General features: G+C 44.1%; 1 protein-coding gene across 1 annotated transcript in view; it reads left to right on the top strand.

The window, feature by feature from the left end:
- Window positions 1–1,880: 1,880 nt before the first annotated feature.
- Window positions 1,881–25,421, top strand: part of LOC142563822 (uncharacterized) — a 29,376-nt gene continuing 5,835 nt past the window's right edge. Inside the window, exons 1-7 of the mRNA XM_075674467.1 lie at window positions 1,881–2,017; window positions 6,707–6,843; window positions 13,457–13,519; window positions 13,876–14,012; window positions 17,924–17,976; window positions 21,454–21,565; window positions 24,638–24,712. Coding sequence (XP_075530582.1) covers window positions 1,945–2,017; window positions 6,707–6,843; window positions 13,457–13,519; window positions 13,876–14,012; window positions 17,924–17,976; window positions 21,454–21,565; window positions 24,638–24,712 — 650 coding nt within the window. The 5' untranslated portion in view covers window positions 1,881–1,944. The remainder of the gene's footprint in view (window positions 2,018–6,706; window positions 6,844–13,456; window positions 13,520–13,875; window positions 14,013–17,923; window positions 17,977–21,453; window positions 21,566–24,637; window positions 24,713–25,421) is intronic.

Genomic DNA, 25,421 nt, shown 5'->3' with positions numbered 1-25,421 from the left:
AGTATTTACTAAGGTAATCGCAAATAGAATCAGGAACACCTTAGACTTCTGTCAACCAAATGATCAGGCAGGATTCCGTAAAGGCTACTCAACAATAGACCATATTCACACTATCAATCAAGTGATAGAGAAATGTGCAGAATCTAACCAATCCTTATATATAGCTTTCATTGATTACGAGGAAGCGTTTGATTCAGTCGAAACCTCAGCAGTCATGGAGGCATTACCGAATCAGGGTGTAGATGAGCCATATGTAAAAATACTGGAAGATATCTATAGCGGCTCCACAGCCACCGTAGTCCTCCACAAAGAAAGCAACAAAAGCCCAATAAAGAAAGGCGTCAGACAGGGAGATACGATCTCTCCAATGCTATTCACAGCATGTTTACAGGAGGTATTCAGAGACCTGGAGTGGGAAGAATTGTGGATAAGAGTTGATGGAGAATACCTTAGCAACTTGTAATTTGCTGATGATATTGCCTTGCTTAGTAACTCAGGAGACCAATTGCAATGCATGCTCACTGACCTTGAGAGGCAAAGCAGAAGGGTGGGTTTGAAAATTAATCTGCAGAAAACTAAAGTAATGTTTAACAGTCTCGGAAGAGAACAGCAGTTTACGATAGGTAGCGAGGCACTGGAAGTGGTAAGGGAATACATCTACTTAGGGCAGGTAGTGACCACGGATCCGGATCATGAGACTGAAATAACCAGAAGAATGGGCTGGGGTGCCTTTGGCAAGCATTCTCAAATCATGAACAGCAGGTTGCCACTATCCCTCAAAAGGAAAGTGTATAACAGCTGTGTGTTACCAGTGCTCACATATGGGGCAGAAACCTGGAGGCTTACGAAAAGGGTTCCACTTAAATTGAGGACGATGCAACGAGCTATGGAAAGAAGAATGATGGGTGTAACCTTAAGGGATAAGAAAAGAGCAGAATGGGTGAGGCAACAAACGCGGGTAAATAACACCTTAGTTGAAATCAAGAAAAAGAAATGGGCATGGGCCGGACATGTAATGAGGAGGGAAGATAACAGATGGTCCTTAAGGGTTACGGACTGGATTCCAAGGGAAGGGAAGCGTATCAGGGGGCGGCAGAAAGTTAGGTGGGCGGACGACATTAAGACGTTTGCAGGGACAACATGGCCACAATTAGTACATGACCGGGGTAGTTGGAGAAGTATGGGAGAGGCCTTTGCCCTGCAGTGGGCGTAACTAGGCTGTTGATGATGATGATGATGACAGTAGGTATTAGCATTCAAGGAAACATGCAAGGGTGTTTGAAAGTAAAAGCTTATCCGCAATTTTTTACCGAATCATGAGTCCTGTTTTTAAGTTTATGCTGTGGTATGCCCTTTAAAATGGAGTACGATAATTGCGCGTAATTTTCAGCTTGAACTGAAACTTGTCACCTTGCGGTTTCTATACATTGTGAAACAGGTGTTCCTGTAGCAATGGTGGTGTGGAGAACACTGCGGCCTATTCCTTAGGCGTAGGCCACCAGACAATCACTTCTGTACAATTTTTCTTAAGTGACCTAGAGGTTTAGGGCAACCACAACTATTAATAACATGTCCGATGCAGTTCACATTCGAGATAGTGTTCTTAACTTTGGAGCTGGAAACAAGACATAGATGGAGATTAAATACGTTTACTTAAAACAGAGGTCACTAACTTTTTTTGTCACTTTGCGTAGCATAACATCAATTCGTTTTTTCTTCTTTGACTATAGTGTCAAAAAGAGTTCATTGACTTGTAAAATATCGATGACCTTACATGTTAAGAACTTGACATAACCTATTTCTTGTCCTTTTACTAAGTTTTCCCTTCTTTTTTACCTAGTGTGACATTTTGGAGATAGAAGGTGGTGACACTTGACATCGCCGTCCTGAGATCATTAAAATTTACTGCTCGTTCACTTCGGCCACTTCAGTAGCAACTCCACGATGCGTCGTTTGGTCTTGCTCCTTCTTTGCTTGGGTATTCTACAGGAAACTGCAGGCCACATAAAGAAGGAAGGTAAGCCTACGCGTCTCTGTAATACGTTAGTGCTTACTAGAAAAACTAGATCCGCTCATTCCTGCGCATTATCATAAAAAAGGCCATTGTTTTATTTAAAATCCACGCATTACGTGTTTATTCGGCAGTATGTTCCTGGAAGCAGTTCCTACAGATGTAGCGAGAAAGTGTGAAACTCGTCCGTGTATGTAAACAGGGAAGCACTGATTTTAGGTGAAATACGGGGTACATGTTTATTTATGGGAAATAAATGTAAAATGACCCCATTTTCTTTATTCAGCCCGTCATCTTGCTTTTGAAAGTTTAATTGCCTCAGAGAGGTAATATTGGCTAACTGCGCAATAAAAATTGATATCGTCTAGTGTGCATTTTTCTGCAAGTTGCAAAATATGCTGCGGTAATTATATGTTATCTCTGGTAGTTATAGTTGCGTAATAACCTGGATGGTGCGTGTTACCCGATACAACCGCAATGGCAATTTGTCATGTTTAATGCCACTTGCTGCTTTTCGGCTATAACGCAGCTCCCACTGCTGAGTACCGTAATCATAGTGATTTCGATAGTGTGATTAGATGAGGTAGTTATTACCTGTTTGTGCGGCCATGGCGACACGTACAGGAATATACATGAAGGAACGTGCGGTATTATTGCTACAGAAAGTACATAATTTAGATGTAGTGAAGAACACAAAAAACAAAGCGCACTAGTATTAAAAGTCAATCTCTAATAGCACAAACACATCACTTTGAACAGTACGATTAAGTTTTTTTGTTTTCTCGATAGATTTACATAGCGAATAAAGCAATTTCTTTAATGCTTTCCCATTTTTCACAGTTTTAGGCTATCACAATATCGAACCTTCTCTTTTGTCAGAGCCTGGAAAGTAGAAGGCACTAAGTGTTGAATTTCAGTGACCTAAACGCATCAGCTCTGCCACCTGATAGAATGGGCGGCATTGATGGCTGACATTGTGCTAAGTGGTTTGATCGATAGGCGTCAATGCTTCCACATTGCGTCTATGTGCGGCGCGATGTCAGGCAATGAAGCAGGTGGCTGTCGGCCTTATCAGTACAATTGTATTGTGACTTGGCGTCTCTGAAGGAGGTGAAAGAAATTGTACAAACCATATGTAATTACAGCAACGCGCATGACCGTTCCTATGGCAGTGGAAAACGGTACAGACAAACAAAAATTAATGCTCAAGCAAACCAAAGTTTTCTCAGCAGAAACATAGTCCTTGTTTCAATGGCACCAGTACAGGAAAGACAAGGGCGCAAGAAACCTGAGGCTGACGCCACGTAAGCGCTTGATGTGAGTCACCGTCAACACGTCACCTTCTTCTGCGCACACAGGGTAGAAACCAGCCACAAATGTTACGTGGATAAGAGGCCATAGGAAAAAGTGCTCAACTACTTACAAAATTTTAATAAAGTCAGCACGTCAAAAAAAGCAACATTCCTCATTGTTAGGTGTGCGCGCAGTAATGACCGACATACAAGTTCAAAGAAACTTATCGAACACAATAAATACCGCTTTCTAAATTGAAACAGAGGTGCCACTGATCTACCTATGTCATTGCGACCAATAAACTGAGCCTACAGCAGCTCACGTGCGACAAAGCTGTAACACATTTTGAGCACCCTAATAGAATTTTTCTTCCCCGTGGAAGTAACAGACAATTTAGTTTTTTTTACAGTTGACGAGGAGTGGTCAGTTTACTTCCCATTGTTATGAAGTAAGCAAGAGTAATTGCTAATCAGTATAAGTACATCGTAAAAATTTTAGTAATTGGAATCAGTAAATTAAATGAAATGCTCGTGTTATTCTAATCAGTAGATAATGATACAAAACAATCGCTGCAACAAGAAATACATGGCATTGAAAATATGTTAAAAATGAGCAATACAGTGCAAATATGTTTTAAATTGTGAGAACAATCTTCGTATGTTTTTCGACATTGCTGTTGCTTCCATATCATGCATGTGGCAGGTATTAGGTGTTATTTACACGGTGCTGTATAACATGTGTCCACGGTAATTGTCCTGTGCGAATATAAATGCCAAATGTCAAACTGTCGCGTCAAGTACTTAGCAGGCTTTCTATTCTTATCAATAATGAGATATGCGAACGTCTTGAAATGGTATTTCCAATTTTCATTTCTCACTTCGATATCAAGAGGTACTTATGCTCATGCGCTGTCATTAAATCGACTCATCTAAAAACACGCCTACCTTATAGGCGGATTTCCCTAAAATAGGCTGTTTCACGTGGTGCCTCAGTGTTTGACGCTTTCGAGGATGATGTAGGCATTGAACGACACAAAAACAATACTGTGCACCAAGTTTCCATAATGACAAGGTCACGCTCGCCATCGTGGGAGCGCCACAAGGAGTTGTATGCGCTCAAAGGCAAACTGGGTACGCGGTGGCTCCGACTGGAGAGGCGCGCGTTTATCGACGTTAAAATTTGTTTGCTAAGAGAGTAACAGGCACTGTCGTAGCGCGCGGACGTTTCATAGGCCTCGTGCGCGACCGATGACTGCGCTCAGAACGGCACTCCGATGATGTCAGCTAGGAGGTTCGTTTTCGTTGTCTGCTTCGCTCCGGCTGGAATAGCTGCAATTACGCCATTTCACGCCCAAAAGAACAAGCCGGTCGGGCTCCGTGACGTCGGGTTCTTCAAAAAAAGTTTGTTTGAAGTATTCCTTCCATTCCTGTTTTTTTTTCTTTTTTTACGGACTAACCGTTCAAAAGACCTGCACTAGCGCAATCCCTAAATTTGTTTTGCATTTTTCTCAAAGTTACTACAAGATGTTCTGAAAAATTTGTAACAAGCAAAAGTCACTCACTGAGCTGTCTCTTGTGTCCTCTGGTATAACAGTGACCGTGATTCGCTTGCAGCTTGTCCATTTTCTGACATTAGAACTTACCGATACTCTACTCTAGCATGATCCCTTATACAGTCTTCATGTATTCATTGTCACACCATCATCGCGGTGCTATCCTTGTGATTTCATCGTCATTACTGCAGCGTTGTCATCCAACTCTCGCCCCGCGATTGCCGTCACACAGTCATGTCATCCCATTGTCCTACTACTGCTTTCATTCTATCGTCGTCAGTGCCTCGTCGTGATGCATCTGTTTTCATATCATCGTCGTCACATTGTCATCATGCCATCATCGTCACACTGTCATCGTGATACCATCATCATCACTTTAGAAACATTGTTCCACTGTCGTCATACGTTCTTATCTTGCCGCCTATGTCGTTCCATAGAAGTAATTCTTTGTTACTCATTCTATCGTCATCAGGCTGTCATTATTCAGTCGTGATTTTACCGTACTTGTCCAGCCATTATCGTCATAGCGCCGTTTTCAACAGCCATTCTTATGCATCCTTTCTAATACAGTATTTGGCTTTCCAGTTTCGTCAACCTTTTGTCGTAATGCCGTGAGGATCACGCCTTTGTGCGCACACCATTGCCGTCATCACACCATGTCATCCGTCGCTCTACAGGCCATCGACGTCACGCTGTCGTCGTTATACCATCGTCATGGGCGACTTAGGCAAGCAAGTGTCAAAGCAAAATTGGAAGATACTAAAGTATGTCGCATGTAGCCGAAGCAACGGAAGTCTCAAAATGACCTCTACAGGTGTTACCTAAACGTGACTACAGAAATACAATCTCTCTAGATCACTCCAATGTCAATCGCTCAATGCCACCGAAAATCATCGCTGATGTGTTCTACCGTTATCTTGTTTCATTATTTTCTCTGCATAGCTTGGAAACATACCTCCTACCGTGCGAAATCTGGAATCCTATCTTGATCATGAGCCCCACTTCCCGTCGCCATGGATGCTTTTCAGCCAGTTTCAAGGCGGAGTTTTGTAGATTCCGACAAAATGGCCACGCATGGGTTCGTTCGCGTGGCGTTGATGGAAATTCCTGGCTGATGCAAGACACCTGCACTTTTAGAAGAAACAATAATTTCGCTTATGTAGTATTACAAACATCCGCAGATACAGCTAATAATACAACCTTGATAATCTGGAAACCACGTGAGCGAATTCTTCCTTCCGAGCAGGAGGGAACTACATTAAGATACGCCAAAAGTCTTAAAACATGAAGCTTAATATTTTATGGCCGGAATCAGTGGGTTTCCCGCATGCCATCACAAGGCCAAAACGACAAAATTAGCGGCTTTCACCGTTTTAATAAATAATAGCACTTTCCAATTGAAAAAAAGTTTCAGTTCCTTCTTACGCTTGAGAGCCTTATATTGAGTGCGGCGGTTCAGCTCTTTTGGAAGCGATATTTAATGGCGAAGAAAACAGTGCATCAAAGGGTGGAATAATTTTGGCATACAACTTTTCTGGCAAATCCTACTACAACCGCATATTTTTTGTTACGTAATGCATGCAGCTTACCATGAATTAATTAGCAATCCGAAATGCAAGTAAATGGTAGTTCATTAATGGAGAGTAGTTTTCTGCAGAGTAGCTCAGTGAAGTATTAGCAATAAAGACGCCGCTTCCTCATTCAACTCATATCGAGGGCTTCCAATGTTTCAATGTCCTGCAGTCTAATATTCATGAATTAAGAAGTGTGTGTGTGGTACTGGGAACAATAATAGCATGAGTTGGGCTGACTGATAAGCAGAACATTTTTCTATTCTCTAAAACCTATAGAACACTTTGGAAACGCTATGCAGCTAGTTGTGCACGCCATGTATGATTCTGATCTTGGAAAACAATACGGCTATCTGAGAGATAAAAAGATAAGGGGAGAAAACATATCAGCCTACTTCAATTATTTATTTCAAAAGGTAAGCATGTGCTAAAACCCTTTTTCGAATACTGCTTAAGATGTGAGTTATTTCTTGTCTCTTCTCTTCAAAATATACAATCTACATTTGTTTTCTGTTCCGACCCAAAGACACATTACCCAGAAACATCCTTTGATACATGTGTTAGAATACATGAACACTCCGAAGTATAATTCAAGTAGACATACATTAATATCCCAGAATGTGCATGAGAAAACGGCGCTGCAGTAGCTCAACTGGCAAGAGATTCGCACGTGTGCTACGCCGACGTGGGTTCGCATCCTGCCGGGGCCAGTTGTTTTTTCATCCATGTTGTCCTCAATTTATTTATCATTTCTTCAATTCAATTAAGAGCACCAAATGATTTTCCCCGTGGCCTTCTTTCTGTGATTCTTACATTCCGACTAAATATCGCACGGCTGCCTTTCTGCCGATTCTTTATATATAAATATATATATATACTAATTTCAAACTTCACTTACCGCTTGGTTATTTAACATTATTCGTGCCTGGGAAAGAATTCCTCGCTTCTGTTTCTGGACGGGTCAGTACCACTGCGTGCGTCGGTATCTTATTGCTTGGATTTTGAGCTAACGCTGCCAATCCCCTACCATGTCTCCAGCTCGGCTTCTACAAAGAATCGAAGTTCCCGTGTACCACTATTTGGCATGGCACCTCAGCCTACTTGGCTCTTTTTCATGCTTGGTACTGGCAGTCGCTCGATCACCGGTGTGGTAGTGCCCCAATAAAGACCTGAAGATGCCACTAGAGACGATAAAGTTGACCTTGTGCCTCCTTTTCAAATTCTGTTCTGTTTTAATTCGGAATATACCGGAAACCGCCTGCTTTTTCGCCAATCCCCCATAGTTGGTATGCGCCAGTGCTTGGAAGACAAGGACAAAATCGCAACGGGTAGCGTTACTATATTTTAATGTTTAAGTCCGAATGACGTCGCTGTCACACTGTGGTGGCAAGTAGCCGAATCGGACATGATGGTGCAACTGAAAGACACCATGGTGAGCACCTTATAGGAAACTTTAGAGGCGCACGATCAGATTTAGCTGGCTTCATTGAAACGGACACCTCCCCATGTCACAAATAGACTTATTCTGCCTTTTGCTGCCACCGCATCTTGCGTTCTTGGAGCTCCGAGTATGAAAGGTGAACTACGTCATGAAAGTTCGACTTACTACGACGAACAGAAGAAACTACCAGCAAAGCAGAGAGGAGCGGGTGAAAGTTGTGGTCTCATCGAGCGTTTTCCATCGGTAGATTCCACCGTGCATTCCATGCCGGACAAAGAACAGAACAAAAGTAAACTGAACGAAGCCTCGAAAGGGCAGAGCAATCAATAGCGGACTACAGCTGTGAACGGTCATCAGTCGCTCTTCTTGTCGAAGGTGGCAACACTCCAGGCCGCCACTAAGCTTGGGACCGAAGGAGCCCACTGGTCTCAACAGGGACACCGACAGTGACATTGAGGGTGATTCTTTGTATGGCTGACTTGGAGGCAGTAACATTTTCATTTACCTTACCTAAAAAAAATGTTGAAAACTGCTCCTAATTCTAAATATTCGTCATATTTCAACGCTGAGCCAAAGCAATGTCACGAACGATCACAAAGGAAACGCATAAAAGGATTTGCCTCTATCATCAATGACAACGTCCCAATACAAAGAGCGTGTGAAAATTGGGTAATGGAGCCGGGTACGCTGGGTGCCGATACGGCAAGCTTTCTTAAGAAAACATCTACCGCGACGTGACGTATCCCTATTTGCGGTGACCTGTCATCATGCAACTTCGTCACACACTTTGTAAGGTGGCAGTACCTGTGGTAGCATCGAGGCATGCTCAGTTCAGTTTCTGCCAGGATCCAGATTTGAAATTCAATGATGGGTACCTCAGATCTGGTGTCTCTTTAAGGATTTTTTTGAGAAATTGAAATGATAAAATCTGAACGCCTTAAATTTTTCCATATGAACAACTGCTCGCAAGGCGGTAATGAAAATTCTATAAGCATAAATTTCCTTCAGATGCTAGCCTTCAGAAACTTCGCCTAGCATCTCCGCGAGAAGGAGGATGAGGAGAAACTTTATTATTGCAGAAACCGTTGCGCGGTTTATTCCTGGGTGGTTCCCTCTGACAGGGCTCCACTGGAGATCGCGGCTCGCCGGGCCTGGTCGAGGGTCGCCAGTTGGCTTCCCAGGTCCAGTTCGGAGAGTCTCGCCTCCCAAGACCACGTAGTGAGCGTGTGTGTTGTGACTCGTGGCGAAATTGCGTCGCCCGGATGGTCGGTGCATTCGTGTGTTATGTGCGCGAGTGTCGCTGTGTGGTTGCTACACCAGGGACATGTTCGGGACGTATAACTCTCTGGGTAGATTGCGTGTAGATGAGACAAGTGTGGGTATGTGTTAGTTTGCAGGCGGCGCCAGTCCCTTGCCTGGAGTTTATTGAGAGCTTTGTGTGGGGGAGCGTATTGCGTTCTTCCGAGCCGTTGGTCCTGTAGTATTTGTTGACCTGTCGTTAATAACTCGTGGGTCGCTCGTCGGTCTGTCGGGGGCTGAAGAACGGTGTGGTCTGCCGCTCGGCTAGTGAGACCTCGAGCTGCGCAGTCCGCCTCTTCGTTGCCCCGCAGGCCTTCGTGCCCGGGGCACCAGACGATACCATGGGTTCATTGTAGTGTGCAACCCAGGATTCGAATGGCTTGTATAGGGAGTGTTCCATTCAGGTATAAACTACAAGCCGCTTGTGAGTCAGTAAGGACACGGGCGGACCTTCCCTTGCTCTCGGCGTCGCGAAGTGCGAGAGCGATTGCTGCTGCTTCTGCTGCTGCGCTGCATGTGGCGCGGATGAAGGCTGAGGCTACCAGGTTCCCCTGATTGACAACGGCGATTGTGTATTTGAGCCCGCAACGTGGCGACGAGGGATACGGGCTAGCGTCCGTGTAGTACGTATCCGGGTCTCTGAAACAAAGTTTGTGCAACATGCGGGTACGCCCTGCTCTTCTCTCCTGATTGTGGGTGGGGTGCATGTTCTTGGGGATACGGTCTACTACAATGTTCTCTCTAATGTGGTTAGGGAAGAGTTGTGTTTCTTCTTTGCAGTACTGAGGTGTCAGTGGGTACCCTAGCCGTTGAAGAAGGTGTCTTCCCTGTTGAGTCTTGTTGAGGCGCTCCCTCTACGCTATGAGCGTGGCACTTGCTAGCTCCTCAAAGGTGTTGTATACGCCTAGCGCTAGTAATTTCTTTGGGCTTGTGCTTGACGGTAGCTATAAGGCCGTTTTGTACGCGGTTCTTATAAGAGTGTCCATGCGTTCTGTCTCGCTTTTGCGCTTGACTTGATACGGTAGCGCGTACGTGACACGGCGGATGACGAGGGCTTGTACCAGTCTTAAGGTTTCGTCCTCTGTGAAACCATCTTTGCTGCGCGCTACTCTGGCGATGAGTGATGCGGTGCTTCTTATAACGTGATTTAATTTCTCTGAGGCTAGCTTTATGCCATTGTTCTCCTGGATGTGCATACCTAGTATGCGTGTGGTCGGGACGCGCTTTATAGGTTGCCCGGCTATCTCGAGATGAATTGGCGGGGCTCGATGTTCCTTAGTTTGCTTAGGCCGGACTTGAAGGTACTCCGACTTGTGTGGGGCACACCTCATTCCTGCTGTGGTTAGGTATTACTCGATCTATCCGATAGCTGCGAGTAACGTGTTTTCTCTGTCGCCGTATGAACCCTTGGTTGCCCATAGAGTGATATCGTCGGCATAGAAGGCACATCCGAGTTTTGGGATGTTTTCCAGTTGTAAAGCATGTTTTCTAAGTCCGATGTTGAAGAGGAAAGGAGATAAAATTGACCCTTGCGGAGTACCCTTCTGCGGTAGATCATATATGTCCGATTGTACGCCTGCTATGCCGATGCGAGCTTTGCGGTGGCTGAGAAAAGCCACGACATAATGGTGTACTCCCTCTCCGCATCCTATGGCGGCGAGGCCATCTAGGATGGTTTCGTGTGCTATATTATCAAATGCTTTTTCTACGTCGAGGGCTAGGAGTATGTTGTTGTTGCTGCCCGGTTGTGGGTTGAGGACCTCTTCCTTGAGGAGGAGGAAGACATCCTGTGATGACACGCCTTTCCGAAATCCGTACATGCAATTGGGGTGTAGACCATGTTCTTCCATGTGTTGTTCCATTCGAGTGAGTACAATTCGTTCAAGAAGCTTGCCTAGGCAAGACGTAAGCGAGATCGGTCGTAATTGATCGAGCCTGCGCGGTTTTCCTGGTTTGGGTATAAGGACTATGTGAGCTGTAGTCCATTCCTCGGGTAATGTTCCGCCCGGTGCCCATATTTCTTCGTTCAGCTGCTTGGTAAGGGCTCGCAGGGTTTCATCGCTTAGGTTTCTCAAGATGGCGTTGGTGATTCCGTCGGGACCCGGTGCCGTGTTTTTCTTGAAGCTCTGTGCTGCCGCGTATACCTCCGCATACGTGATGGGTGCATCAAGTATCTCGTTCGGAGCTCCCGGATGTTGAGGGTATGGTTTCGGGTGCCCGGTACGGATTCCCGTGTACGTTTGCTGGAGTTCCTGTATGAGTTCATCCTCGGTTCCCGGATATTCGCCAACGAGTTTTTGTAGGGTTGTGTTTGTTTCTGTTTTGGTATTTGAAGGATCGATGATGCTGCGGAGTATGTTCCATGTCTTTTTGGTGCTTAGCGTGCCTTTAAGCGAATCGCAGAACGTGCGCCAATTGTCCCTCTGAACCTTCAGGGCATAATCGTTGGCCTGTTTAGTGACGTTTGAAATCCTAAGTCTAAGCTTGCGATTTAGCTTCTGTTTTCGCCATCTTCTTGTGAGGCCTCTGCATGCTTCCCATAAGTGTATTAGATGGTTGTCGATTGCCGGTGTCCGCGAAAGGGCCCACACTCAACGCTTACGAGGTGTATTAGAAAAGTAACCGACTTTTGGCCAAAGGAAAAAAAAAACTGGCATACTTGGATCATTGGAAACCTAATCACCCTCAAAGTATTCTCATTGGGCCTCCACTCACTTCTCCCAGTGCTGCTGCCATTGTTGGAAGCATTCCGAGAAGGCCACTTTCGGAATGGAGTTTAGCTCAGCTGTCGTTGCAGCCTTAATGTCCTCTCTTGTCTCAAATCACCCTCCTTTCAATCGCGTCTTGTTTAGGGAAACAGCGAGAAGTCGCAGGAGAGTAAGGAGCCTGTTGAACTACAGGAGTCTGGTGTTTCTCCAAAAAAGGTCTGATTCAGTGCGAGAAATGTGCAGGTCGTGATGAATGCTCGAATTTCCTGTTGACTACAACTACGGTCTCTTGCGCTGCACGGCATCAAGTAGGCGGCAGAGGACATCCCTGTAGTGATGTTTGTTGATTGCTTCACCTTGTGGTGCGTGCTCGTGGTGTAACACACCGCGGGAGTCAAAGAAAGCAGTCAGCATCACTTTGACGTTGCTGCGTTGCTGTGACTTCGGATTGACATCGTTCTTGGAGATCCAGGCAAGCACTGTTCCGTCTGTCAAAATGAATACTTTTCTACCAAAACAGCACGTAAAAAGCTGTATTAGTTTTATTATTGCACAAAAACATGTTTTGCCTATATATGAGAACTTGTTGTTGCATGTACAATTATATAAAACATAAGAAGTATCAGCCGGCCACTAAAGTTGGAGGACAGACAAGATTCGTGTTCGGTTTCTGACAGTCTTACACCTGTTTTGGTTTTCTTCGCTTGGTTATACATTGCAGGTGAGTAAACTTCACTGGAAGATGTTATATGCGTGAATGGAAACATTTTCTGAAGATTTTACTTTAAGAACGCGTTATTTATGAAGCCATATCGACGTTTTAGACGTAGCCTCTAACAACGCCAGCCAACACAGGCCTGCAGACACATGTACCATCATTCCGATGACGGCACAGCGCCCCTTAGGAAACTCTGATAGACGGTTGGGCCAGATTTCCCTCAAGGTGTTATGGTGAGAAACTATAAGTATGGGCATTGCATTGTTCCACACATAAAAATTGTAGTCGGCGACGCTTTACAGTACTGTGTCGTACATTTTTTTGACAGATTCCTTGAAATATTGCTACCAATAATTTTATGCCGCGTTCACAATGTAAACGTCATGCTTGACTAATCGTTTTATTTTATTAGTGTTTTTTCGGTGGATGAATTTGCTAAAATTCTAATTTTTTCAAGATGCCTCAGCCTAAACACACTTGATCGTGTGATATTTGTTAATGTCATTTACAGCTCCCCAGATGTGCAGCTCAGGTTTCAAATCTGGGATATCCCTAGAGGATTCGTTATGGAAACTAGTGCGGACAAGGATGGTATTCAGCACAATATATAATAGCAGCTGATACACTTGCAGCAAGAGGTTGTCAGCGGCCTACGTATTCCCTAATCCATAAAAATCGCAGACGTTCATAACCAGCAAGTAAATATGTTAACAATGTCTCTTTAATTTTACCAGCATAATGCAAAGTTGCACGCGATGTTCTTCTCCTGTCGAAGTGCCACATAAAACAGTTCTGTGCTTTTTATACATAAACGCATGGAAAGAAAGTATCACATTGGCAGTGGAATATCTGTTATCTTTCAGGTGGAAGGCGCTTTCCTTAATCTTTCGGTAAAGATTCACATCACAATTAAAAGCGTATTTCAGGTAAGTATAAAGGGCCTTGACATTGTGAAAGAACATAGAAAACGAAGAGAAAGAAATGAAACAAGAAACCTCGACCAAGCGGTCGTGAGTTGTTTCGATAGAAGACCTTCTGAATAAGTGCATGAGCTCATATATTTGCAGAGTAGCAATCAATAGAATGCATCGACACGAAATTATTAATTCCCACCATGCGCTCCTAAATGAATTAAACATGAAATAAACAGGAAAAAACTTCTTTATTCGTTGCAGCAATAGCAATGTTTCCTTCGTGCGTACGCCACGCGAGCTATTTCGAATTTGCTTTATAAGCATATAAATATTGCGGCTAAATCAATAATATTCCGTTTGATTTTCAGAATAACAATCTGTCGGTATGGTTAGAGGCGTCGACACGAAAGCTGCTGCTAGATCGCCAAAAGACAATGGAAAAAGTGAAAGACTACGGCAAACCTCAAACTGACAAAAATATGGAAATCTACTACTATTTCGTTTCGTGAGTGAAACCGGTTTCCTGTTTGGCGCTATGTTTTAACTGAAGCAATCAATTATGCCTCGCATTTGTGAGCGATGAGGGGCAACTATTTCGCGGTATTCGAAACGAACAAGAAATGACGCCATGTAATACATTACACGCGCTCCATGTTGATGATCAAGTTAAACATAATCAATATTTTCTCCCACGATCACACAAAGGACGTAGTTTTTTTCTGTTTGCTTGTGGCCTTCTTTTAAGCTTTAAATCAACAGTTTGGACCAGAACGCAAATACGTTGACACCCAGTAGTTTTGAATCAGAGCTGTCATCTTGTAAAAAGTGCACTTCATGAGCGCTGTATGCTTCCTCCCTGCAAGGAGGACTAAGGCTGTGGTATAATTGGGCGAAGTTGTCTTCGTTTTGAAAACGCTGGTGCGATACCGCTCGCCCTCATCAATCTTTCCGAGAGAGTATGTCGTTGTGAATGTCCAGGTGACGCACTTGAGAACGAGAGATGGCAGTATTGATGAGGTTGGTACAGATGGCTATATTGCTGAGGTTGGTATAGATGATGAAGTATGTTACGTATTTGGACAGCAACCTGTAGAGCAGTAATATGAAACTGTTACATCTTGCCAGCTTCAACTACGCTGCATTCTCCGTTGATATCTAACGCGAACGTCTTGGTTGCACGCTCCAGAAACGCAAGTGTTCATCATCCACAGGAGTGACCGGGAGCGAAATGGTAGTTCACCCAACAAGGGCAAATTGATACTCAATATTACGCAGTGCTTGGAAGAATTGAAGCCGCTTTTTGTATATTCAAGATATCTATTTTCGACAAGTATTCACAGACGCGCCACACCCGTATTTCGCTTCTTTATTTGTGGATACGCTACTAGCGATACAAAAACACCGATAAGGAGGGCTCAAGCACTGAATATTGCAGAATGGCACCAATCTTTGTAACAGACGCCAACAGCATCCAGTGCGCATTATTTGCTACTACCTGTAACCTACAAAAATAATTGCACCCGATGTTTGACGCAATGAAGTGAAGAGGTTGCTTGCCTTAAGTGACGATTTTGCAAGGAAGCGGGAAGTACAAGTGCTGCCGCTCACGTGTCTACAAGAGACGGCCAAGCGGCAAGGCGCTTTATAAACTAGAGGATGCGGTTTACGTGACAGGTGCTGTTCGTTGCCTACAGGCTCCGGTCGGCTAGATTTCCACCTATGAGCATGGCCGGATGCAGACGCAGTCAATTTCGTCGAAACCAGTTCCGCCGCAGCAAGGCCACATGAACCAGGTTGGCCACCAGAAAGTGACGATTGGCGTGAATGGGAACATTGCTCACGAGGTCTCTAATTAAGTGCTAAGCTTATCATTGAAATTGTCGACGTGGCTTTAAGCAAAAAAAGTTCGGGTTGTCTGGACAACAGTTTAGTGAATGGCTGACGACCACAGCGGGACTAGGCGAGTAAGTGTAGACATCTCCTCTATCGTCGAGTTGGGCAAGTTTGTCAGGTAACGTGTGAGGCTCGAAACGGTGGTCGCGATGGGTGATAAAATGCACCCATTGCTCCTCCCCCCCTTCAATTTGTTTTTGCGCATAGTGGAAAAACAACGGAAATAAATGGACAATGGAAATAAATATTATTAGCCAATTCCTTGCGAATTAAGTTCATCCACTGGGTGACTCGTCTTACGTTATGTATGTTGTGAAATATGATAGGAATTGACGAGGACACCACCCCAGCTAGGAAGACAAGGCAACTAAGTTTTTAGGGCACCATTTTGTTAGGAAAACACTGAAATGCCCAAACTGACAGGCACAGGCGCAGTAGCTTCTAACTGATTTTCATTTTCACAGGGAATTGATTCTGTTCCCAGACCATAATGAGTGCGCGCGCGACGTAGAGAAGTGTAGCGACCTTCCGTTGTATGCCGCCGCGATATTCGACCAGCCACCGCGAGCTAAGTAAGGGAAACCCGGCCAATCGCATACGCCGGCACCACCCTCTTCATCCAGTCATCGATATTCAGTGCACTTGCTCGGCCCCATCGAATCTCTCTCCTTTTGAGCGCACTCCTCGCCCCTTGTCAGCCGACTAGATAAGACAAACACTCAGTGTAAGCAATCTTGTTCGTTTTTAAAGCAAACAAAAGTGACATCTTATAAATGAGGACAACATTTGATTTGTCTCTTCCGACAGCTCTGCGGGTCACCGCCCGATGCTTGCGTCGGCGCTTACGCAAATTTGACGTCAGAACATTTGAATAAAAACATATTGGAATAGTTTTACATTATAGGGCCCTTGTTCAGCACTCAGAGTATGAATGAGGAATGCTAGTGATTGAAATTCTAAAAGCTCCACGAGGATAGGTATTCTGGGGGTAGTTTCTTTATCCGTATTGCTTTTGTCTCCTAAAACCACAACATATTTCATACCCTCCATGCATTGCTTCTAGACGCAGAAAATAGCAAAACAGCAGTTAGGTGGAAACCTGGGCTTATTCAAGTGATGCGTTCAATAAAAAAGTGAAGGCACACTTTCGTGAGTTATTTGTTATTGTTATTGGGGATTGTGAATGACTGTGAAGCGGTATACAGGACAGGTTGCCTGAGCTGATACCGAGAGACTAAGAGTGCAAGAGCTTGTTTACTATATAAATACTAAGCTATATAAGATTGTTGAGCCTGGTTTTCATGCTTTAACATGTGTGTGCGGATGTTTTAAAAAATAGTTGTGCGTTGCACGGAAGAAATATGGTAGCGTATTTCTTGTGAGGAGACGTATGAAATAACTTCAGTGGATGCCTCAGGCATAAGTGAAATAAAGGCGACAATGAAAGAAGTCGCTTTCTATAGATGGCGTCGCTTAGTGGCCATAAAGACTGTCGAAGAACTGGGTAGCAAGAAAAATTACATTGTGAGATTATTGGATACTTTGCATCTTTGGTTATCAATGTCAATCAGAAAAGCATGCGTGTCACAGTGATAACGAAAATGGTCTCGCCGTACGTCCGCCTACGTGTTCTCACGATATGCATAATACTTTCTATGATTTTTGACAGCATAGAATACTAGTCCCATATGCGGCTGGTTGTCCCGTTATCTTGTTTATTTTGCTCCAAGTCCTGTTTTTTGTGTTGTCGCACTGTTTTAACAGTGTTAGTATCAAGCATTACTCCGTATCAAAGTTCGTCAACTCTATTACCACTTCATAGGGAGAGTGACTTGTCTGACCACATTATACGCAGGGTTTGAAAGTTATGCGTTGTATAATGCACACGAGCTCCACTGACTGCTCTTGAAGGTCGTATGATTTATACACAAATATAATGCAATTCAGGAGTAGGTATGAATGGGGCGATGGCTAAAAGTGCGCCGTGCTATCTTTGCAACTAATGCGTTGCTCTTGCCATCTGTGCACAAATATGTGAAAGAAGGAACTCGATTCGCTCTTTCGTTATACTCTGCCTTTGGGCTGTCACAGTTCGAGGACGACACTTTCGTATTCTCTAAGGGATTTCGGTCACGGTACTACTGCTTTGCGTTTGACGCTATTCTGACCTCAACTGCAAAACTGTACGCTCAAACCCAAGAAACTTCAAAATAAGGGAGGTGAACAAATAGCTCTAGCTAGGCCTGAGGAGAACATTAGCGAAATATAGCTGTCCATTGGGAGAAAACGACAAATACGTACAACACATTGGTAAGCGCTGTTAGCGTGTATAATGGTTGAGTGTTATGCTGAAATATTTTCTGGCAAATATTAACTATTATTACATAAAAAAGATATCCAACTAAACCTTGAAGACTTCGCAGTTTTCAGTTGCATGAATAATCTTCACTTGTTAGAAAGTTTTGTTCGTGACTAGAAATAACGATGAAAGTGTAAACAAAGTAAGACTGCTCTTTTTCGCAGGCACCCATTGGTTGGCGGCACCTCTGAGCTCTACAGCAGTGATGCTGCTACAGGTATGCGTGGCAAAGCGCACATTATATTGTAGACACAAATACATGCATGTCAAATGTAACTGGATGTGATTCGCAGGCAAGACTTTACTTAAATACATGTTTTTTGCGGCAACACACACAAAAGGAAGCGCCGCCCATGTTATCTTTATGTATCTTCGTTTTGTGTGTGTTAAATTGCGGCAAAAAACATGTATTTCAGTAAAGTCTTGCTTTACTTAAAGACATAGCAAGCACGTAATAAGCCAAGAAGCAGTTCTGTTGCAAGACTTTCCTTGTTTTGTATGCGCTCTGCTTCACTATCAGCTACACTGAAAACCACCACATTTTTGTCCATATTTTTCAAAGGAGCGTATGGGGACGTCTTGCAGCTTTCGTTGCTGAATAAAGGAAACGGGTGATTTTTGCTCTCAAACGGAACAGCAGCAGCAGAACAATTCTTAAGATTGTATTGTTTAAAATGTGTACTTCTTGTTTACTGCTAATATAACTTAATTTGGAAGACGATTTTAGTACTAATCACTGCACATCGCACAACAATACCGGTATACAATTCTGGAAGGTGTCCGTGGTGATCAAAGCATGCCGAGGCCTTGCTGGCCAAAGAATATTGTCGTGCTTAATGACATCAAGGTCATAGTTATGTCATGGTATAGAAAGACTTCCAATAGAAACTTTTGTCGTTCATTGGGCCTGCGCAATACCTGCGCCACCTTCTACCATAAGCATGCCTCTAAAGAGCAGGTCATCGATTTAGAGCTGCAGTGGCTTCATAATTAGCCTTGACAGAGCAGCCTGGAGCAAGAAGTACCCCCTAAAGATTACTTTTTCTAAATATCAATTGACGGCTCTATAATGCTTGCCTTAGAGAACAAGTTTTCCTTCAAAAGCAACACTTAGTACTCACTCCCCGAGCTGGTAAACATCGTGCAATTGCTTCAACTTAAGTAGTTCTTTTCAGTGAATATGACAAATAACAATGCAGAAATTGGCAATGGGGCAGCAACCTCAGTGAGTAAAATTTGTCGTCGACCTCACTGCACTGCTAACCAAAAAGTCCCACTGATGCGCGATTCATAGAAAGAAAGCATAGGTTTTGAATAAAAATGTCTCTAGCGCTGCGGTTTGGACGCATTACCTACAAATTTATGGTGCTGTCGCTCGAATACCATAGCCGACCATGAGGGTACCATGTTAGAGAACTATTTGAAAATCAGCTCCAATTCAAGCTCTGGGACACCTCAGTGCGGACGGAAATTTATGTGCAAATTTGGAAAGTGGAGTAAGCTTCCTAAAGAAAAAAAACAATCATTTTGAGGGTCGCGCTATTCTAAAAAGAAACTCGTAGGCTAAAGAAAACTCACCCAAAGAAACATTTGCCATTTCGTTCCCGCTTGCCTGATATTTCTTTTGTTTCATCCTATGCTTTGCGGGTATGCCCAAAACTTGACCTATTCAGTGTACATAATGTCACTTACTAGTGACGGTGAACAAAGCTGCAAAACTGGGAATGAGTACACTAGCGTTTTATTGGGCGAACTTGTGACCTCAAAAACAGGCTACACTCAGAGAACTGCGACTGCGGTGAACACATTCGGCAATCGTGGAAAATCTCCTCAGCGGGTCAAGGGCGTCGGCTTTTATCACGGAGCAAGAAAGATTTCTCCGTAGCTTTTATATATCAGTCATCGAAGGTTCCATAGTAATCGCTGGTTACACGGGTATTTGAGAAAGTTCTGCACCATTCACGTCCGAAATACATGAAATTAGATTACAGAAGGTTAGGTGACAACAGACCTTGGATAGAACAATCGGTAACATTCGAGAAATTTCCAATAGATGCAGGCGAGTCCAGCGCTCTGCGGTAACATTTGTTAGGCAGTGAAAAGCGGTCACCCGGAGAATATAAAGAAGTACACGTGTCAATACGTTTCGACCTGCAATGTATGCTGGCTGATTGTATAATCTGCCGCTTTATAGTTCACTGAAATGGCAGAATGTGTGCTGCGTTTAGGCTTTGTTTGCAAGTGCAATGCACGTTCACCAGAGCAAATTTTTCTTCGGCCCCAGCAATTCTTGACTGAAAAACCGTATGGGTTATATTTGCAGCTTCCTGTTCCTCCTTGCTGCTTAATTTTTCTATTGCACAGTTCTGTCTGCGTGCTAAAATTGCGAATAATATTGCCCCTTCCCACTGGAACACTGCAAACGATAATATGTTTTAGTACGACAACACCTAAAACACCAAACCTTCAGAGTTTAATGTTCTCTCCTTCTGCCCGAACTTATGACCACTTTCACATTGCGCGTAAAATGTGTGCATTTGCACTGTTCACCATTTGGGTAGTCTTCAAAGCAAAAAAGCACTAAACGGGGTTACTTCCAGTACAGATAACTGTAGCCTAGAGCCCTAATTTACAGAAAGGAGGAAAATGCAACAGAACACATTGCTAGCCATGCACAGACGAAAGTCAGTAGGCGTTTGGCAAGTCATTGGTAGGGAATCCTTCAGAATTCACGCTTGGCGCAGAGCTTGTACCTGAGAACTTTGATAATAGTACGCGAGACTTTAGAATAGTCATGTACCACGGCCGCTTCAGCGGCGACAGTAAGCAAGTAGGCCCTGCACCCTGTGGAGCACACGTCCGGTGCTGGACTGGAGAGTTCATCTTGACTGTTCCTCAGCCATTGATCATGTTACATGTGCGCATAGCGACGCCACCTCCCGCAATAAATGACGCAGCTCATCTGTAGTATGCCAGCGCCGACTAAGCGTTCCAAATAAGTGTATAATATCTTCGGAGCGCATTTCAGTTTCTAGGCAAATTATAAAGTAATATAGCGCAGCATTAGGTCGTTGTTCTTTCGGGACAAACGTTGTTTTCTTGAGCAATACAAAGGGGAACAGGAAAAACGCGGTAGGAAATTGAAAGTACTTCAACAGCGGTTTTGCATGAGCTAGCTGGTAAGTCGTGTTTGTTGCGTACAGCATAAACTTAAGGGAGGTGGCCTTCCTTGTGCCTGCAAAAGCATGTACATATCAAAAATTATGCAATCTTTCTGTTTGATCCGCACATCTCATGGACATGCCAACACAGTTATTAAGATTTTCAAGTCTTAGTTCAGGCACCAAACGTGTTATTTCGCCAACAGGCTGCGGAGGACCTGCTAAGTCCTCAGTGCCTTCCCTGAGTTGAAAGTCAGCCATGTGTGTCTGCATTTTTCCTCCTTTTTTGTCTCACTGACTATTAAAGCCTGTACGGTTAGTAATCAAGAACGAACTTGCGGAGACGAAACCGGTATTGAGGTTAAGAGAAGTCAATAACCTGATTTTACAATATACGTATACGGGACAGACAAATAAAAGTCCTAGTCGGAAGCTCGCATGCTTTGCATCAAGTAGCCTAGCAGCTCATTTCCTCTTTCGCAATGCTTACTTATGTGTGGTAAAAATGTAACCTCAGCTCTGTTTATCGGCAGTGGTGTCAACCAATGGAACATTTTGCACCAATGAATCAAATGCAGCTGTAGTGAGGCATTCGTTTATTAACAGAAATTTTTATTGGAGAGCAGCGAAAGCAACGGCTTATATGTAAGTAAATGAGTTTATTCACTTTCTTCCTACTCCGCACATGCTGTCATTTTGATATGCATTGGAAAATAAGTATTTTGGCAGTACTAAAAGAGGTCGCAAGAAGAAAAACATATTACCACTCCATATGCTTAACCCACCTTCCAATGCCCGCGAACGAAAAACAACGTCGCTGTGCCATAATTCTGAGGACAAAGCCATACCAAACTTTAAATGTGACCTTCAGCTTTCTATCTCAATAAAAAGGCGATAGTAATTTCCGATCAACGCGGTTTTCCTTTGTCGAAAGAAAGATTCAATATCTGTGCTATGAAAGTGAGTTCATGCGGCGACATGTTTGTTCTAGGAGCAATAACCTTATATGGCACTTCATAGCAGTGCGCAGACACGCTCCAAAAAGAGGACACGTTTTCTAAATAACAAGCTGTTTATATACACAGACACCGAGATCAATGAATACGACGTTATGTCAGCTTTTCACATCGCCTATGCATTTCATGTTATTTCGTTACAATGACTCGCGCGAAAGGTGGCCTATCCATTGTTTTTTATGTCACAGCCTGTTAGCGTAAGACATAGACCTTTCCTACTGCAAATCCAGGCAACCAAGTGTGATGGCACCACGTATTACCGAAGAAATGTGCCTAGTATCTACTAGTGATATTTATCAGTTCCTGCATGGAGACATTTTATGAAGGCCTGTGGTACCAGCATATGTTTACATTTAGCGGCCATGATATAGGTCAGGTTGCTGGGACAGCATTCCTGAATAAGATTCTCTAAAAAAAAAGTTATGCTGAACTGGTGTACCATTTAAACAACTTATAATGATGCTTTGGGATTCTTAGAGTACTTAACTTTCCGGGAGTCAAGTGTCTGTGTATCAATCTGTCTACCAATGTACCTTTGTATTTAGCTGTTTACCCACCTACCTTGGCCACTGGGAATTCCTTCGTTGATTGTGTAGTTTATTGGGCTGCTCAGATGAGTGAGCATTGTTCAAAACCAAAGTCGGGCCAGCTTGGGTCGCGTAGTATTGTTACGGGGTTGTGAGTTAAAGAAAATTCTGTTAACAACATGTATACAAAATGAGTCAGATTAGACGAGATGGCTGACCACCAACAACACGCAGCAGCCAGCGTCGCACGATTTTCTTCTTCCTCTCTTCTTTCATGCTGCTGTAACAGGACCCCCGGGTGATGAAGCACCGCCTCGCCGCATGGTAGGCGAAGAATTGCAAGCGAAGTATGGCTTCAGCCGCGAAACGTGGACGACGTCAACGGGCGTCGGACTTGAGGACGCATCAAACTGTAGCGGCGCAATCTCGTAATTTACGTCGTTAACTTGTCGGAGGACTTGATAAGGCCCTGAGTACCGAGAGAGAAGCTTCTGGGAGAGGCCAACGACATGGTGACCAAAGGAGCACCCAGGCACTTCGCGCGCACTAAACATTGCAAAGGCACTGGTCGTAACGATCTTTTTGTATATGCTGCGAGGCCGATAAAAGAGCTCGGGCGACCTGACGTGCCATGTGAGCGTCATCGATTACTTCAGGAGCGTACTCAGTTGAAACATGTGGCACAGAAGGGAGGACGGTGTCAAACGGCAATGACGGGGATCGCGACCATACAAAAGATAAAAGGGTGAATATCCTGCGGCGTCATGTCGGGACGAGTTATACGCGAAGGTCACGTAGACCAGCGCGGCTTCCCAGTCGCGGTGATCGTTGCAGACGTACATCGACAGCATCTCTGTGATTCTTCGGTTGAGACGTTCTGTAAAACCGTTCGTTTGTCGGTAGTAGGTGGTGGACAGCTTGTGCTCAGTGGCATAAGAGCGGAGGAGGTTGTCGACAAGACCAGAACAAGCGGCCGCTGTCTGTAAGTAACTGTCGAGGCGTACCTCAACCAATATGTTACGGGGATCTTGAGAGTATAGAAGATTGTATTTACAATATATATCCACAAAGTGAGTCAGATTAGATATGGTGGCTGACCACCAACAACACGCAGCAGCCAGCGTCCAGGGATCTTCTTCCTCTGTTCTTTCACACTTCCGTAACAGTATATTTAAATCTGTAGACACGGGCCGCTTTTCAACGGACCTCCTTCATGGCAGCATCAGTCGTGTAGATGTGGGAGTGGACTGGTATCATTGTTGGAAAAATCTCTTTGACACCAACTTCTAGCACATGGTGCGTGCCACTCGGTCTAGTGTTCAATGAACCTGCTTCATGCCATATTATATTACTGGGTATGTGCAAATAGGTGTCTGTCGCTCTTCAATGACCATCTTTAACACAAACTAGTGTAACTGGGTTTGCGCCACTAGGAATAAACCGCTCTAACGTAAAGAAAATATCCCTTCAATTTCCCGCACGCTGAGCGGAATCAAACCCGCATCGCAAGGGTTCGTCAATAACAGCAACTCGACCCTATAGAAGAACCGCTCCACAAATACAGGGGACATGTGCCGCTTTTGAGTGAAAGTCTTTCACGTCGGTGCTTTAGCGAGCTACACTGAATGGACTGGGTGTGTGTCACTGTTCAATGAACATCTCGCCTACTCGGGCTCATGAATATGTGCTACTGAGTGCTCAACATGCGAGCGAAGAATTATCAATGATCGCTGGCATCATAATACCACCCGCGTCGTCTAAGAGCCCATGCGCAAGCCTCAAGGCAATGCCACTAGACGGAAAAAGCATGTCCAGGAAACAGCGCCGGACAGGGGTCCGCTTGGCGCATGAGGCGTTTCTCAGTGTTCGTTCACACCTGCAAAACCTTCTTGTCAGATGGCACTCGCAGGCTTCGCGGCGGCGGCGCAAGATGGCGCCGAGTGTCGGTAGGGGCCTGTGAATGTGGAATCACGCTGCAATGTACTCTTCACCTGCACCTCAATACTTCAATGCGTGGCTTGGTTACATTAATTCATTGCTACAGCCATTACAATCGACAGTATTCATTAGATGCGTTCTGCCGATTTTTTCTCTTACAAAAAACTCCGGAAACTTATTCCTCATATATACGGCAGTGCGCAGCATGTTCAAGAGCTCTTTATTTTCTCCTGCAGACTTGGTGCAAAACCCATCCCTTTTTTTGTATCGCTTAAGCCAGAGAACCTCAGCGAAGTAAGAAACACAATCTCGTAAGTATTCGAAATACTTTAAATATCTCGCGCAGGCTCTGAAAAGATATAAAAATATTACTTGTTCTTCGCATTTCTAGTGCATTTTATATGTCCGGAAGTTAGTGTTTTCTTTTACACCTAGTATTCTTCTGCGGATCCCGGCAACGTGGGTCCGCTGCTTAGAGACTACGGCCATCGCGCTCGACCAATGACGGCACTGTGATAATAGCAAGAGAAAAACTCCTCAACGCATGTGGTATTTGTATTATCTTGACTTCAGTCTAAATGCTTTACTTGTAGTCATACCATTTTAAGAGTAGTCGACTCACTTTCGCCAAAAATTTAACGTAACTGCGCATTATTAGGAGTTTAGGAAGATGCTGGGAGGGGCTGTTGTACGGCCTTCCCTTCCCATGTTAGCGCCGTTGATCAGGGATCATGTCCTTAATTTTCCATCCGTAGTCAATCTACACGTTGTAAATAGGGCTCGCAACAACTCCTCCGTATGTATAGGCCAATTTACAAATATACATGCCAACATCAGCTTGCGGAGTGACAGAGCTCCGGATACTAAAACTGCATCGCCTATCTTGTTATTTTTTTTAGGAGACGAAACTCTCAATTTCAGCAATTTTGTTCACAGCATTAGCCTTCTCCGTCCTTCAGTACCGGAAGGCCGGGAAGCTCTACGCAACAAAACAGCAAACAAAGCAAGAAAAATTGAACC

Source organism: Dermacentor variabilis, chromosome 11 (genome assembly GCF_050947875.1).
Source record: "Dermacentor variabilis isolate Ectoservices chromosome 11, ASM5094787v1, whole genome shotgun sequence".
Lineage (NCBI taxonomy): Eukaryota > Metazoa > Arthropoda > Arachnida > Ixodida > Ixodidae > Dermacentor > Dermacentor variabilis.
Note: the sequence above shows the minus strand (reverse complement) of the source record. Positions and strands in the feature narration are given on the sequence as shown.